Here is a 13,885-nt window from a genome sequence, read left to right on the forward strand (position 1 = left end):
GCCTCCAAGGAGCAGCCTGGTTTAACCCTCTCCAGGATGAATCTGTTTGTTTTCTTGGCAGTCCATGGTACAGTCAATACTCTTCTCCAGCACTAGCTGCATCTATTAACCTGGCAGCCTGCTCTCAAAAGACTTTGATCAAGTGAGCTCTGGTGGCAAGAAACTGTTAGTCTTGAAGGTGCACAGTTCAAATCCACCAGATGCTCCACTGAAGAAGAACCCCACCTGTGACAGGCAGTTTCGATTCGAAGGCATACAACAAAGAAAAAAGAGAAAAGGAAAAAACAAAACAAAACTTTGATCAAACAGTGTGAGAACTCTGCTTGGGTAAAACCTCACCTCTACTTGGAAACCTGGTAGAACACGATGCTGTTATTCACACAGGAAAGCAATTTACTCAACACCTGGGAGCACGATGTGATTTCCAATTGCTTCTTAAGCTTGTGAAAGGTGGACAATGAACAGGAGGCCCAAAGAATTGGTTCCTTTAAATTGTGGTGATGCGGAATACTGAATATACCACTCACTGCCAAGAGAACAAAATGCCTTGAAGAAGGAACCGGAGTGCTCCTTAGGGGGCATGGACATGTAGGAAAGTGAGGCCTGGATCTGGCAGGAGTGGCCAACCTTGGAAAAGGACATCAGGCTTGGAAAACCTTTAATGAGATGGACCGACGCAGAGCCTGCACAGCGAGCTCAAGTTCACACAGGGGTGTCTGGGCGGACAACATGCGATTGGCAGTTTTGTGCTGTAGCTTTGCTACACACAGGGTCACTGACCTGGAGTCAACACGCAGCCACCTAAAATAGTGGAGTAGCTGACAGACCATGAGTCCCAGAACATTAACCAGACCTCACAATCTGCTGAGGATTCTGCACAAAGAATTTAAGTGCACATAGCCTGGAGGGTGGAGAGGGGTCTTCTTCCTGTAGCTTGTTGTGTATCATCTGATAGCTACGATTGCAGCAGGTTTCAATCGCACAGGAGACTGTACATCTTCCTCCTGCAGAGCATGTGGTAGATTCAAACCTGTGGCTTGGCAGTGCAGTTCCTTGCCACTAGGCTACTAGAACACCTTCTTCAAAAATACAGGGCATTCTGGAACAGCAATTCAATAGTGGGACCCACAGCTCAGGACTGAATGTGCAGAGAAGTGCAGCAGTGGGACCATGCAGTGTCCTTGGGGAGCCTTGTTAGAAACATGGGAGAGTCCCGCTGAGAAGCGTAGAAGCTGCCTCAGACCAGCACTGTCTTCCACCTGGCACTGGCCGACTCATGGGGAAATGGTAACAAGTCACTTGAGGCCAGACTTACACACTACAGCACTGAGGGTGCGTCAGGAAACTCAAGTGGAATGAAGCATCAGAGCAAATGTTAGACATTCAACATCAGCAGTGCTGGGCGCTCATCTTCTGATGGGGGCTGTGTAATTACGCACCTCAGCCCTCGCCCCAGCGTATGAACAGCATGCTTTCTTTGTGGGAGATTCATCACAAGTGTGGAGTGGCCTCCCAGCACTTGGCCTACAGGTGCCACAACATTATCCTTGCCCATCGGTGCTCCTATTAACCAGACTTTTTGGAACAGAACATGCCCAAGTGTGTGGTGCTCAGGGTGCACCCAAGAAACCAGTTCTCAATGGGGATGCGCAGTTTGTGATTTAATACAAGATTCTCTTGTACAGGGAGCACCAATACTGACAAGGCTGACAGCTGTCATGGTGATGGGGGGCCATCTGCAACTCTGGGTGAAAGCAGAATGTGTTCACGAAACCTCACTCTTAACCCGCAAGTGCTGTTTTCTAATGGTGTTGTCATGAGGTACATTTGAATTGTGTAGGACTCCTAACAACCCTATCAACAACCTATCTAAACACTGTTCTATCCCAGGCTGTCCTCACAGACTTTGACACACTCAAGCCAAAGAGACTCTAATCTTAGTGCCATGACAAACTGAGATGAACCAATTTCTCTTTGGAGAAGCCTTCCCGGTTCTAGTGAAAGATGATCCAGCCACGCACTTGAGTACCACAACCTCTGACAGCAATTGGGCAAAAGAAAAGAACTGGTTCCCCCCCCTCAAGCTTTCATTTCTCCAACCATGGGACAGGAGGCTTCACAATCAGAGTTCCATTTCTCTATGATCCTTGGCTAGGTGGTGTTGTTAGGCTGACCTAACTCACAGCAACCCTATCAACAAGACTGAAATCTTGCCCTACCTGTACCTTCCTCACTTTTCTGCCATGCGCAAGCCCATTTCTGCAGTCACTGTATCACTATCTCATCAAGGGTCTTCCTCTTTTCCTATTCTGAAGACTGGCGCCTCTTCTCAACATGCCCAAAGTACAGGAGATGAAGGTTCACCATCTTTCCCTCTAAGGAGCACCCTGGCTACACTTTCTCCAGGTCAGATTTCTTTGTTCTTTTAGCAATCTACAGTACACTGTGTGAGAAAAGGTGTTCTGGTTACGTTTTTTTAAAATTTCCTACGTTGGGGGTGGGCTGATATGCAAGAACAATCTCATCACCCTATCATCTGGACCATCAGACCAACCTAAGCGGCATGACCCTCAGTGGGAGGATTCTTAGAGAGTGTAGTCTTTCTACTAACCATTGTGCCACCTTGAATCGAGTTAAAAGGACGTAAGTCCTGCCCATCTACGAACAAGAACTTGACTCTCCCCTTTGACTCTGGTTTCTGAACTCAAGCAAATAAGATGCCTTGGTTTTGGTACAACCACTATGGAAGGCCGTCTGGCACTTTCTCAAGAAGCTGGAAACAGAAATCCCATTTGACCCAGCAATTCCACTACTAGGAATATACCCTAAAAAAATCAGAGCTACAACTCAAACAGATGTACACACCCATGTTTATGTTATTCAAATAGCTGAGACGGAAGCAACCCAACTGCCCATCAACAAATGAATGGATGTTCTCAAAAACAAAGTATTCTAACTTTGTAAATAAACTAGTATGTTAAAAAAACCCAACCAAACAAAAACCACAAAAGAATAGACAGAAAAACTATGGTACATTCACACATGGATTATTATCCAGCAGTGAAAACAGAGAACTCATAAAATATTACACAACATGGGTAAGCCTGGAGGACATTCTGCTGAGTGAAGGAGCTCAGTCACAAAAAGACAAAAACTGCATAACACCACTGTTACAAAATAGGACTGGCAAGAGGAGTTAGGGGAAGAATAGAAAAAGAGTAGATAAATAATGAACAATGCATAGGAATAGCTGAGGAGGAGAAAAGTCTGAACAATTTATGACTGGGTAATACATGACAATAATCTGGAACAAGAAGTGCAATACAAAGCGGACTGGGGGAGGGAAAAGAGGAGGAGGAAAGAAAAAGTGCAATAATGAATTTTTTTTTAAAGATGTCTTGTTTTCCAGAACAGCTGGCAAGCAGGGACACCTGGTCCTGATGCAGTCATGCAGACACTAAAGTCCTAATGACCAGGGGACCCAACCATCAAGCCCTTTCCAGGGCCTCCTGGGTGAGTGAGAACATTCACACAGGGCATGAGTGAGGGACAATGAGAGCACCAGGTCGGAATCTCCCAGGCCTTGCCAGAATTCCCCTATGCTAATGTAAACACAGCACTTAACATGAATTTGGTTTGCTATTCTAGAGACCTGACAAACCCACAAGAGTAAGGAGCCAGTGGGGCTGGCAGCACTGGCCATTTGTTTAGATGCAGCTCTGCATGGCTGAGTCAAAGTCAAAGGTCACACAGATAAAGGGTCACACAGACCAGCAATGAAGAAAGAGTCCTTCTTGCTTGGTACCTAGACCCAGGGGAAGAGAGAAAACAAGAGGGGATGGCTGGACATGAGGATGTCACTTCACGCCCGACTGGCCACCCTCTTGGCAGTTCCAGCAGAACCAAAGTAAGCGGACCCATGCAAGTAAGTTTTCCCTGGGTTCTTGCAACTCTTGACCAAAGAGGGAGGTTAAAGTGAGTGAGTCAGAAGCCTTAGCAATGAAGTCACATTTGCTGGTGGGCTGTTACCTGGAAAGTTTGAAAGGATAGCAATGGGGCTGCCGCCTCTTCAGGTGCCTTCTCCACGTGGCGGGAGTGGAAAAGAGGGCCAGGACTTTCTCAGTAACGTGTCTGGGAAGTGAGCACTAAGTGCTAGGGCCAAGAAGCTTCCCTTTTCAATCTCTACTCCTCTAGGGGGCCAAGGAGAAATAGAGGGTTTTGCTACTATGGGCTTTAACCAAAAAACAGGTGCGCTCGGTCCACTGTCACTGAGTCCACTCCCACTCACAGTGACCCTCCATCAGGTTTCCAAGGCCGTCAGTCACTGCGGAAGGAGACTTGGTGATTCAAATCCACCAGCTGCTCCAGAGGTAAAAGATGGGGTTAGCAGCCTGATTCCCTCCGGGGGTCCTGGTACTATTACTGTAGTGGGCCCCACAGAACCATACCTTCTATTGCCCACATTCTTGAATCTAGACTATGTGAGAGATTATTAAATCAAAAGAGAGAAAAAGTGATTGGGAGGGGAGATGATCCAGGTGTTAGCCTGACGAAATCCTAGCAGTTTCAGCTTCTGTGCTCAGGGCAACTCTGAGTCTCCATGGAGAAGTCAGACCATCCTGCTGGCAAGGCCAAGTGGAGATACAGAAAAATCAAAGGTCAACTTCCAGAACTTCTAATCATTACAGGTGATGAACAAACTTGGTCGTGAGAGTTCAGTATGCAACCCGCTCATTCTGGTCTGCATGTGTGGGGTAGAAGATAAAAGGGTCAAAGTTGTGGGCGGTTGTGCACGTCTGTGGGTGGTGGGGGAAGTGGGGGTCAAGGTTGTGGGTGGTTGTGCGTGTCTGTGGATGGTGGGGAAAGCGGGGGTCAAGGTGATGCGTGTCTGTGCGTGGTGGGGGTCAAGGTGGTGCGTGTCTGTGGGTGGTGGGGAATGAGGGGGGTCAAGGTGGTGAGTGTCTGTGGGTGGTGGGGAATGAGGGGGTCAAGGTGGTGCATGTCTGTGGGTGGTGGGGAAGCGGGGGTCAAGGTAGTGAGTGTCTGGGTGGTAAGGGTCAAGGTGGTGTGTCTGTGGGTGGTGGGGGAAGCGGGGGTCAAGGTGGTACGTGTCTGTGGGTGGTGGGGGTCAACGTAATGTGTGTCTGGGTGGTGAGGGTCAAGGTGGTGTTTGTGGGTGGTGGGGGAAGCGGGGGTCAAGGTGGTGAGTGTCTGTGGGCGGTGGGAGAAGCGGGGGTCAAGGTGGTGCGTGTCTGTGGGTGGTGGAGACCTTCCAGAAGTGATGACAAAGGCTCTCTTTAGTTCAGCAGGGTTGTTCATGGCTTAATGGCCCGCAGGGCGTCTCCAGGGCGGCTCAGCCACCGAGGGGAGGCGTTCCCTCTCCAAGGCGGCTCCAAGCCCCCACCCCGGCCCGCCCGCGCAGCCTCGCTGACCTTGAGGGAGGCCAGGTGGGCGATGTCAGGGCTGAGCTCTCGGAGGCAGTTGTCTGCAGCGGCCAGTTCGCTGAGCAGGGGCAGCGCGCCGGGCTGGAAGAGCGTGGCGGGAAGAGAGTCCAGACGGTTGCCGGTGAGGTTGAGGGTCTGCAGGCGCGGGGCGCAGCGCGCCAGATCCGCGGGCAGCTCGCGCAGCCGGTTGCCGCTGAGGTTGAGACTCTGCAGCTGCGGGAGGCCGGGCGGCTCGGCGGGGCCCAGGCCCTGGCCCGGGGGCAGCGCCTCCAGCGCGTTGCCCGAGAGGTCCAGCACCCGCAGAGCGGGCAGCGGCCCGAGCTCGGGGCTCAGGGCGGGTCCGAGCGCGTTGCGCCGCAGCACGAGGCTGTGCAGCTGCGGGAGGCCCTGCGCCAGCCCCGGGCCCGGCTCGCGCAGGCTGCCGCAGCCGCTCACCTCCAGGTAGTTCAGAAGCGGCAGCGTGAAGAGCCGCGGGGGCAGCCGGCCGCCCGCTGCCCGCACCCGCTCCTCCAGGCCCGGCCCCGTTAGCAGCAGCTCCCGCCGCTTCTCCCGCTCCGCCAGCTCCAGCTCCGGCCAGGCCTCCGGCACAGCCGCCGCCGCCATCGCGCCGCAGATCCCTGAGCCTCCCCAGGTGCTTCCGGGGCGGGGCGACGTCACGTCCGGTAAGACCAAGAGAAACCATGGAGACAATGTTGAGAGGTTAGAGAGTCACAGGAAATACCATAGAGTAGAGGACGCGCCCAGATGGGCCCATGGCCAGACCTGCGAAGTGCGGTGCTTCTTCTCCCTCCAAAGTCCCGGGCGACCCACGTGGGGCACTCCCACTAGATGGACACATCAGGCTGCCCTCTGGCTGAACTCAATTCAATTAATTACTATTGAGTCATAACCTTAAAGCTGTGATTCGCATTTGGAATCACTTGTGGCTCTCAGATTACTAACATTTCTCATATCTTGAAGGGACAGCATAAACCCCATTTTTATTTCGTGGGCAGAACATTCTCTCGGTGCCATTGAGTAGGAACGACCCATAGTTGACTTTTTTTTTTAATTTTTATTTTTTTAAATTAGTGTGTGTGTGTGTGTGTCTGTGTGTCTGTGTGTGTGCCGTCAAATGGGATCTGACTGGTACTGGATTGTCCCTCCTTCTCCAGCTGAGCAACTGGTGGATTCGAACCGAGCATCTCTGAGATTGCAGGGCAGCTTCTTCCCTCTAGACCACCAGAGCTCCTGACCTTTTTTAGAGGCTGTAAATTACAAGGGAAGAGATTGCCCTTCTTTCTCCCCAAAGCAGCTGGTGGATTCTAACGGCAAAGGAGGCACTACTTTTGGGGTTAACAGCCCAGCTCGATATGTACCCTACTGAGAACTCTGATTTGATTGGTTTGGGCTGTGGTGTGGTGAGGCCACTTTGGGAAGAATTCATTGTCTTGTTCCCAGATTACTAGCCCGCGGTGTTTAGACTACTGGAAGATGATAGAGTAAATTCCTTGACCTGTTTTCACTAACTCCTCAACCCAATAGGGTTTTCAGTTGTTTTGAAGTTTGGGGATTTATGTTGAAGAATATGAGTTTTGTATATCATATAAGCATTACCCAAAACGTCACCAGACTCCCAAAAGTTCCTTCTGCCCCAGAGGAGACCCACTCCTCGACTTGGAACGGTACAGAATGGTTTGCCTGCCTTTAATGTACAGTTTGTGCTCTTTGGTGCCTACCTCCTTTGGCTCTGTGGGCCCCTAGAATTTATCTGTATGAGAATGCAATTGAACATCTCTTGTGTGGCTGTCCAGTATTATAAGGTGAATGTAAATATGTCGTGTCCATTCCCAACAGGACTCTGACTCAGCTGAGACTCCCACAGCCCCTCCCCCAATAAACCATATACCAAGAAAAGGACTTGAGTATTGATTGCTGTTGAGGTTGATTCATCACTGAAAAGCAATAAATGCCCAAAGCCATGGGAGAAGTGCAAGAAGGACTTTAAACCTTCTTCCAATCTGTCATTTCGTATCCAGCTTCAACTGCCCTCTGTCCAACTGGAGTCACACAACACCAATTTAAAAGAACCTTTAACCTTTAAGAAGTCTCAGGGACTTCTTAAAAGAAAACACATATAAAACTCTACTGGGGATTTTTTGCTCCCAGGAACTGTTCTTCTCTTGCTTCCTTAGTTTCTCCAGTCTAGATTTTGTTGTAAATATCCAACAGCTTGTGCTATCCTAGGCCACCTTGACATGCTGTAAGAATGTTAACATTAGTTAACATAGTAATATATAGTAACATAGTAAAGAGAACTGGAAACAATGCAAACACTTATCATCAGGAAAGTGGACACATGGTGAAACATTCTTGAAATGAGTATGTTGTCAGCCTTCCAGTGGACTATAACTCATAGCCTCCCTCTGAACAGATCTGAACCTGACCCTGTTTGGCACCATCTTCATGATGTCGTTCATACTCAAGGCTATTGTAGTAGTCACAGGGTCAATCCATTTTAGTGAAGGTCTTCTTTTCTTTCCCTGACCCCTACACCTTTCCCAGAAGGATGTCTTTTTTTTTCTGAAAGTTTTGTTCATCTTGAAAATATGCTCAAAATAATGGTATTAGGTTTGGCACCAAGAAGATAAGAAGCAGAAGTTTATGCTTGGAAAACTGAGGTGTCATAACCAGGAAGCCAACATGGGCATGCATGGAATTAGTGCTTTGGGCTCAGGGGTGATGTCAGAAGCAGTACACACTTTTGAAACCTCGTGGCATCCTCTCATTGGTCCAGGCTCCAGCCCCCAAGGCCTGCCCAGCTGAGGGAAAATACCACCTCACTTCACTAGCCCTCTGCCTTTCCTCCAATTTCCTTTCAGGAGTAAGGTCCATACCTTTGGAATGTAACTTTCTAATAAATCTATCTTTATTTTTTACCTCTGCTTCTGCCTCCTTGTTTTGCTTGTCGGTCTTTTGCTCTAGCAAAAAGCTTTGGCTTAATACTCTATGCACTAAAGTTTATTCTTCCAAAATCCTGAAATACTACACACTGTGGTATGTTGGTGCTTGGACACCGTCTCCTGCTCTAGCCTTTTCCATTTGTCATAATTCCTTTGTCTGTATGAGAAGGGCAAACTAGGGAATTGACCAAATAGCAACAAATGAGATGAAATTTCACCATCTTTGTCTCTAAGGAGCACTCCGGTAGCACTTCCTCTAAGACTTATTCTTTTTGTTCTTTTGGCAGCCCATGGGGTATTCACTACTCTTGACCAACGCCATAATTCAAAGACATTGATTCTTTGGTCTTCTTTATTCATTGTCGAACTTTCAGATGTGTAGGAAGCAATTTTTAAAAATTGCTTTAAAAACTGGCACACCTGTCTTTAAATTGATATCCTTGCTCTTGAGCATCTTGGAGAGGTCCTCCACAACAGGTCTCAGTGCAACATGTCTTTTTTTTTATCAGTGAAAACATTCAAATATAGAGATTACCTACCAATATAAGGTTGCAAACAGTAAAGAGGCACAAAGTAATAGCAAACATTTAACAGCAGATACTGTGAAGATTGACACACAGACACAGACACACATTACCCAAGAGGGACCAGTCCTTGGAGAAGGACATCATGCTTGAAAGGGTAGAGGGACAAAGCAGGCAAGGAAGATCCTGATGAGAATTGACACAGTAACTAGGGTAATGGGAGTGGGCGTATCAGATGGCCACTGCAAAATATAGAATGCTTCATAAATTTGCATGTCATCTTTGCACAGGGGCCATGCTAATCTTCTCTGTTTCATTCCAGTTTTACTGTATGTGCTGCCAAAACGAGCACAGTGTACCCTTGCCTTTTGACTGCTGTTACCATGGGTGTTTGTGTGGACCCAAGTAAAAGGAAATTGTTGACATCGATCTTTTTCTCAATCGTGATGTTACCTATTGGTCCAGTGGTGCAGATCTTTGGTTTCTTGATGTTAAAGTATAATCCATCTTGATGTTGAAGTGTTTCAGGTCTTTTTATTTTGTAAGCAAGGTTGTGTCATGTATGTAATGTAGGATATTGATGAATCATCATCCAGTCCTGATGCATCAGTCTTCAAACTGACATCATTGCTTCTCAGTAATTTGGGGAGGTCCTTGACAATAAACTTTGCCAGTGCAATTTGTCTGCTGGTCTTCTGACCAAGGGTATTGATTGTGGCTACAAATAAGATGAAATCGTTGGCAATCTCAATCTTTTCTCCATCTAAAGTGATGTTGATTATCAGTCCAGAGGTGAGAATTTTTTGTTTTCTTCATGTTGAGAGGTAAAAGATATTGAAGGCTGTAGTCTTTGGGCTTCTGCAGCAAACACTTTCAGCAAACCAGGTTGTGTCATTTGCATAACAAAGCTTTATTGATGAGTCTTCCTCTGATTCAGCTGCTGTATGGAGTCCAGCTTCTTGAAGAATTTGTTCAACATACAGAGCGAATAGATATAGAGAAAAGGGCACATCCCTGACATATGACTTCCTTAACTTCATATAGGGTTCCTTCTCTTTGTTTGCACAACAGCCTTCTAATCTAGGTATAAGTTTCACATGAGCACAAGGAAGTGTTCTGGGATTTTGATTCTTCTTAATGTTAGCCATAACTTGTTATGAATCACATAGTCAAATGCCTTTGCATAGCTAATAAAGCACAAATGAAATTCTTCTAGGGTTCTTTGCTTTGAGTCAGAATCCATTTGTTAATAGTAATGATATCCCTGGTGCCACGGCTTCTTTAAAATCCAGCCTAAACTTGCAGCAATTCTCTATGTACTGTTCAAGCTGTTTTTAAGTGATCTTCAGCAGTATTTTGCTTCCACATAATATTGTTTGATAATGTCCACATTGTGTTGGATCACTTTTCTTCGGAATGGGAACAAATGCAGATCTCTTCCAGTCTATTAGCTGTCTTTTAAACTTCCTAGCACAGACTGATGAGCATTTCATTCAAATCTATCATTTGAAGTATGTCAATTAGTGTTTCGTTTATTCCTAGGGTCTTGTTTTTGCTGATGCCTCTAGTGCAGCCTCAACTTCTTCTTTCGTTACCATTGGCTCTTGATCATTTGATAATTCCTGAAATACATCTGTATCAGCCATTTTTTTTAACAGTGATTCTGTATTCCCTCCATCTTCTGTTGGTGCTTCCTGGATCATTCAAGATTTTGCCCACAGATAGGCATCTCTCAGTATTACAACTCAGTTTTTCAATTATTTCATTTCAGAAATGTAGAGTGAGTTCTTCCCTTTTTATTCTCCAAATTCCAGCTCTCTACACTTTCTGTTATAACATTTTCCTTTGTCTTCTCAAGCTGCCTTTTGAAATCTTCGGTTCAGCTCTTTCACTTCAGCTTTCTTCCCTTTCATTGGGCTTCCTAACTCTTTAGTGTAAATTTTAGAGCTTCTTCTGATATCTGTTTCGGTTTTTCTGTTCTCCTCTGTCTTTGTAATTCTCTTTTGCTCTCTTTTTTAAAAAATAATTTTTTTTATTATTAATTTCAATGAAAATGTATGGAGACTTTGGATTTCCATTCATTCATTGTAGCAATTTTCTCCCTGCCCCACCTCCCCCCCAGTACAATCCCCTCTTGGAAAAGTAAAAGAAAAATTCTTTCATTGTTTTATAATCCCACCCCCAAGGTCCACTCCACTATGCAGCCTTCACTCTGGACTCCTGTCATGACAAAAATACCTAATCACATATCCCTTTTAAACAATTTCTCTCCCATCTGTTTCAATGCAGTATACATTATTGAACCCATCTTTCTCAGTCTCCCCTCAACTCTGATGTCAGTCCTGTTTTACAACAGTGGTACCATACAGTATTTGTCCTTTTGTGACTGAGATACTTCACTCAGCATAATGTCCACCAGGGTCACTCATTTTGAATATTGCATGAGTTCCTGGTTTTCCAATGCAGCGTAGCATTCCATTGTGTGAATATACCACAGCTTCTCTATCCATTCCTTTGTTGATGGGCACTGAGGTTGTTTCCAACTCCTTGCTATTGTGAACAAAGTTGCAATAAACATGGGTGTGCATATATCTGTTTGGGTGTCAGTTATGGTCTCTTTGGGGTATATGCCCAGAAGTGGAATTGCTGGGTCAAATGGTATCCTTATTTGTAACTTTTTGAGAAAGCGTCATACTGCCTTCCACAGTGGCTGCACCATTTTACACTTCCACCAAGAGTGAATAAGGATTCCAGTTTCTCCACAACTTCGCCAGCATTTGTTGATTGCTGTTCTGTTAAATTTTGCTATTCTTATTGGGGTGAGATGATACCTCACAGTTGTTTTGATTTGCATCTCTCTCAGAGCTAGGGATTTTGAACATTTCTTCATGTATTTGTTGGCCATCTGAATGTCTTCTTTGGTGAAGTGTCTGTTCATATCCTGTGCTCATTTTTTTTATTGGATTATTTACCTTTATCTTGTTGTGGTGTATGGATAAGATTCTTAATGTCATTCTACAACTCATCTGGTCTTTGATCATTGGTGTTCAAAGCTTCAAACCTATTCTTCAGATGATTTTCAAATTCAAATGGAATAGACTCAAGATTGTAGTTTTGTTCTTGTGGACTTTTAAAAATTTTCTTTGGCCTCAATTTGACCTTGCACAAGTAATTAATGGTCCCTTCCACAGTCAGGCTACCTACTTAGTGGGTTTGGTACCAGCAGCCAGAAATTCAAAAGATGAATTGCATTGGGAAAATCTGCTGTCAGAGAGCTCTCCAGAGTTTTGAAGAGCTATGACATCAGTCTGGAGACTAAGGTGTACTCGATCCAGGCCATGGTCTTTGTGATTACGTGCTATGCATCAGAAAGCTGGGCAATGACTAGGGATGATAGAAGGAGAATTGATGCCATAAAGCTGTGGTGCTGGAGAAGAGTATTGAATATACAATGGACTGCTAGGAGATCTCTAAACTCTATAAATGTACAGAAATCATGGCAGTTATAGAGCAGAGTTCTATACAGAAATGATGTTAGTCATAGAACAGAGTTTAGGTCTTTTGTGCAAAACTTACTGTCAGTCATATTTGACTTGATGACACTTAACCAATGCTAAGTGAATACAGTGCTGTTATATCCACGTTGTACATCACTCTTTGTCAAGGTCTGAACCTTGTACCATTGGGGTATCAACTATCAGAATGGCTTCCCAATGTGGCTAGGGTTTGGTGGAGCTCCAAGTTGTAAAACAGATTTGGAAACAGGAGTGGCATCCACTTCTTAAACCACATGCCTCTGGAAACTCTATGAACTTGGAGAAATGATGACGGTTATGGAAAGGCTTTAGGTATTTTGTTCATAGGATTGCTATGAATCATGTTCGACTCAATGGCAGTAAATAATAACAACAAGCTAGAAGATTGAACAGGTTTGTCCTGAAGAGGGTGAAACCAGACTATTCTTTGGAGGCAAGGATTCTGAAGCTCTGTCTGACATACTATGGGCATGTTACAAGGAGGAATCAGGCCTTGGAGATGGACATCATGCTTGGGAGGGTGGAGGGACAGTGTAAGAGGGGAAGACCCTTGATGAGATGGATTAGCTCAATGACTAGGTAATGGAGGTAGGTGTGTCAGAGACAATAAGGTTGGCTCAGGATAGAGCAGGGTTCAGAGCTGTTGTACATAGGGTCGTTATGAGTTGCAGCTAACTCCACAGGACATAACAAAAACAACAGTGGATTCTAACTGCTAAGCTTTAGATTGTTTGTTGTTGTTATGTGCCATTGAGTCACCTGCGACTCATAGTGACCCTTTGGACAACAGCCTTAAAACCTGCTCTATTATCCCTGACGCATCTATCCCCATTAACCCAGTGATGGAATCAGTCCATCTCATTGGGGGTCTTCCTCTCCTGCGCTGTCCCTCCACCCTCCCAAGCATCAAGTCCCTTTCCAAGGACTAATCACGCCTTACAAAATGTCCAAAGTATGTCAGAGAGAGCTTCAGAATCCTTGCCTCCAAGGAGCAGCCTCGTTTCACCCTCTCCAGGATGAACTTGTTTGTTCTCCTAGCAGTCCATGGTATATTCACTACTCTATTCCAGCACCAAAGCTCAAATGCATCAACTCTCCTATCCTTGGACCAAGAGGCAGTCATCAGAAGAGAGCAAGGAAACACTGCATTGTTCAAAATTGGGAAGGGCGTACGCCAGGGATGTGTCCTGTCTCCACATCTTTTCAACTTGTATGCAGAACAGATTATCTGGGAGGCTGTGCTCTATGAGGAGAAATGTGGGGTCAGGATTGGTGGAAGATCTAGAAATAATCTGCATTATGCAGATGACACAACCCTGCTTGCTGAAACTGAGGAGGACCCGAAGCACTTGCTGCAGAGGGTCAAGGACTGCAGCCTTCAGTATGGATTGAGGCTCAATGTCAAGAAGACAAAGATTCTCACCACTGGACCAATTGGC

At 45.9% G+C, this 13,885-nt stretch overlaps 1 protein-coding gene across 1 annotated transcript in view; it reads right to left on the reverse strand.

Moving 5' to 3' along the window:
- Nucleotides 1-6,047, reverse strand: part of LRRC47 (leucine rich repeat containing 47) — a 16,379-nt gene extending 10,332 nt beyond the window's left edge. Inside the window, exon 1 of the mRNA XM_006885806.1 lies at nt 5,433-6,047. Within this exon, the coding sequence (XP_006885868.1) occupies nt 5,433-6,047 (615 nt within the window). The remainder of the gene's footprint in view (nt 1-5,432) is intronic.
- Nucleotides 6,048-13,885: the final 7,838 nt, after the last annotated feature.

Source organism: Elephantulus edwardii, unplaced genomic scaffold, assembly GCF_000299155.1.
Source record: "Elephantulus edwardii isolate Elephantulus edwardi_28Jun2011 unplaced genomic scaffold, EleEdw1.0 scaffold00045, whole genome shotgun sequence".
NCBI lineage: Eukaryota > Metazoa > Chordata > Mammalia > Macroscelidea > Macroscelididae > Elephantulus > Elephantulus edwardii.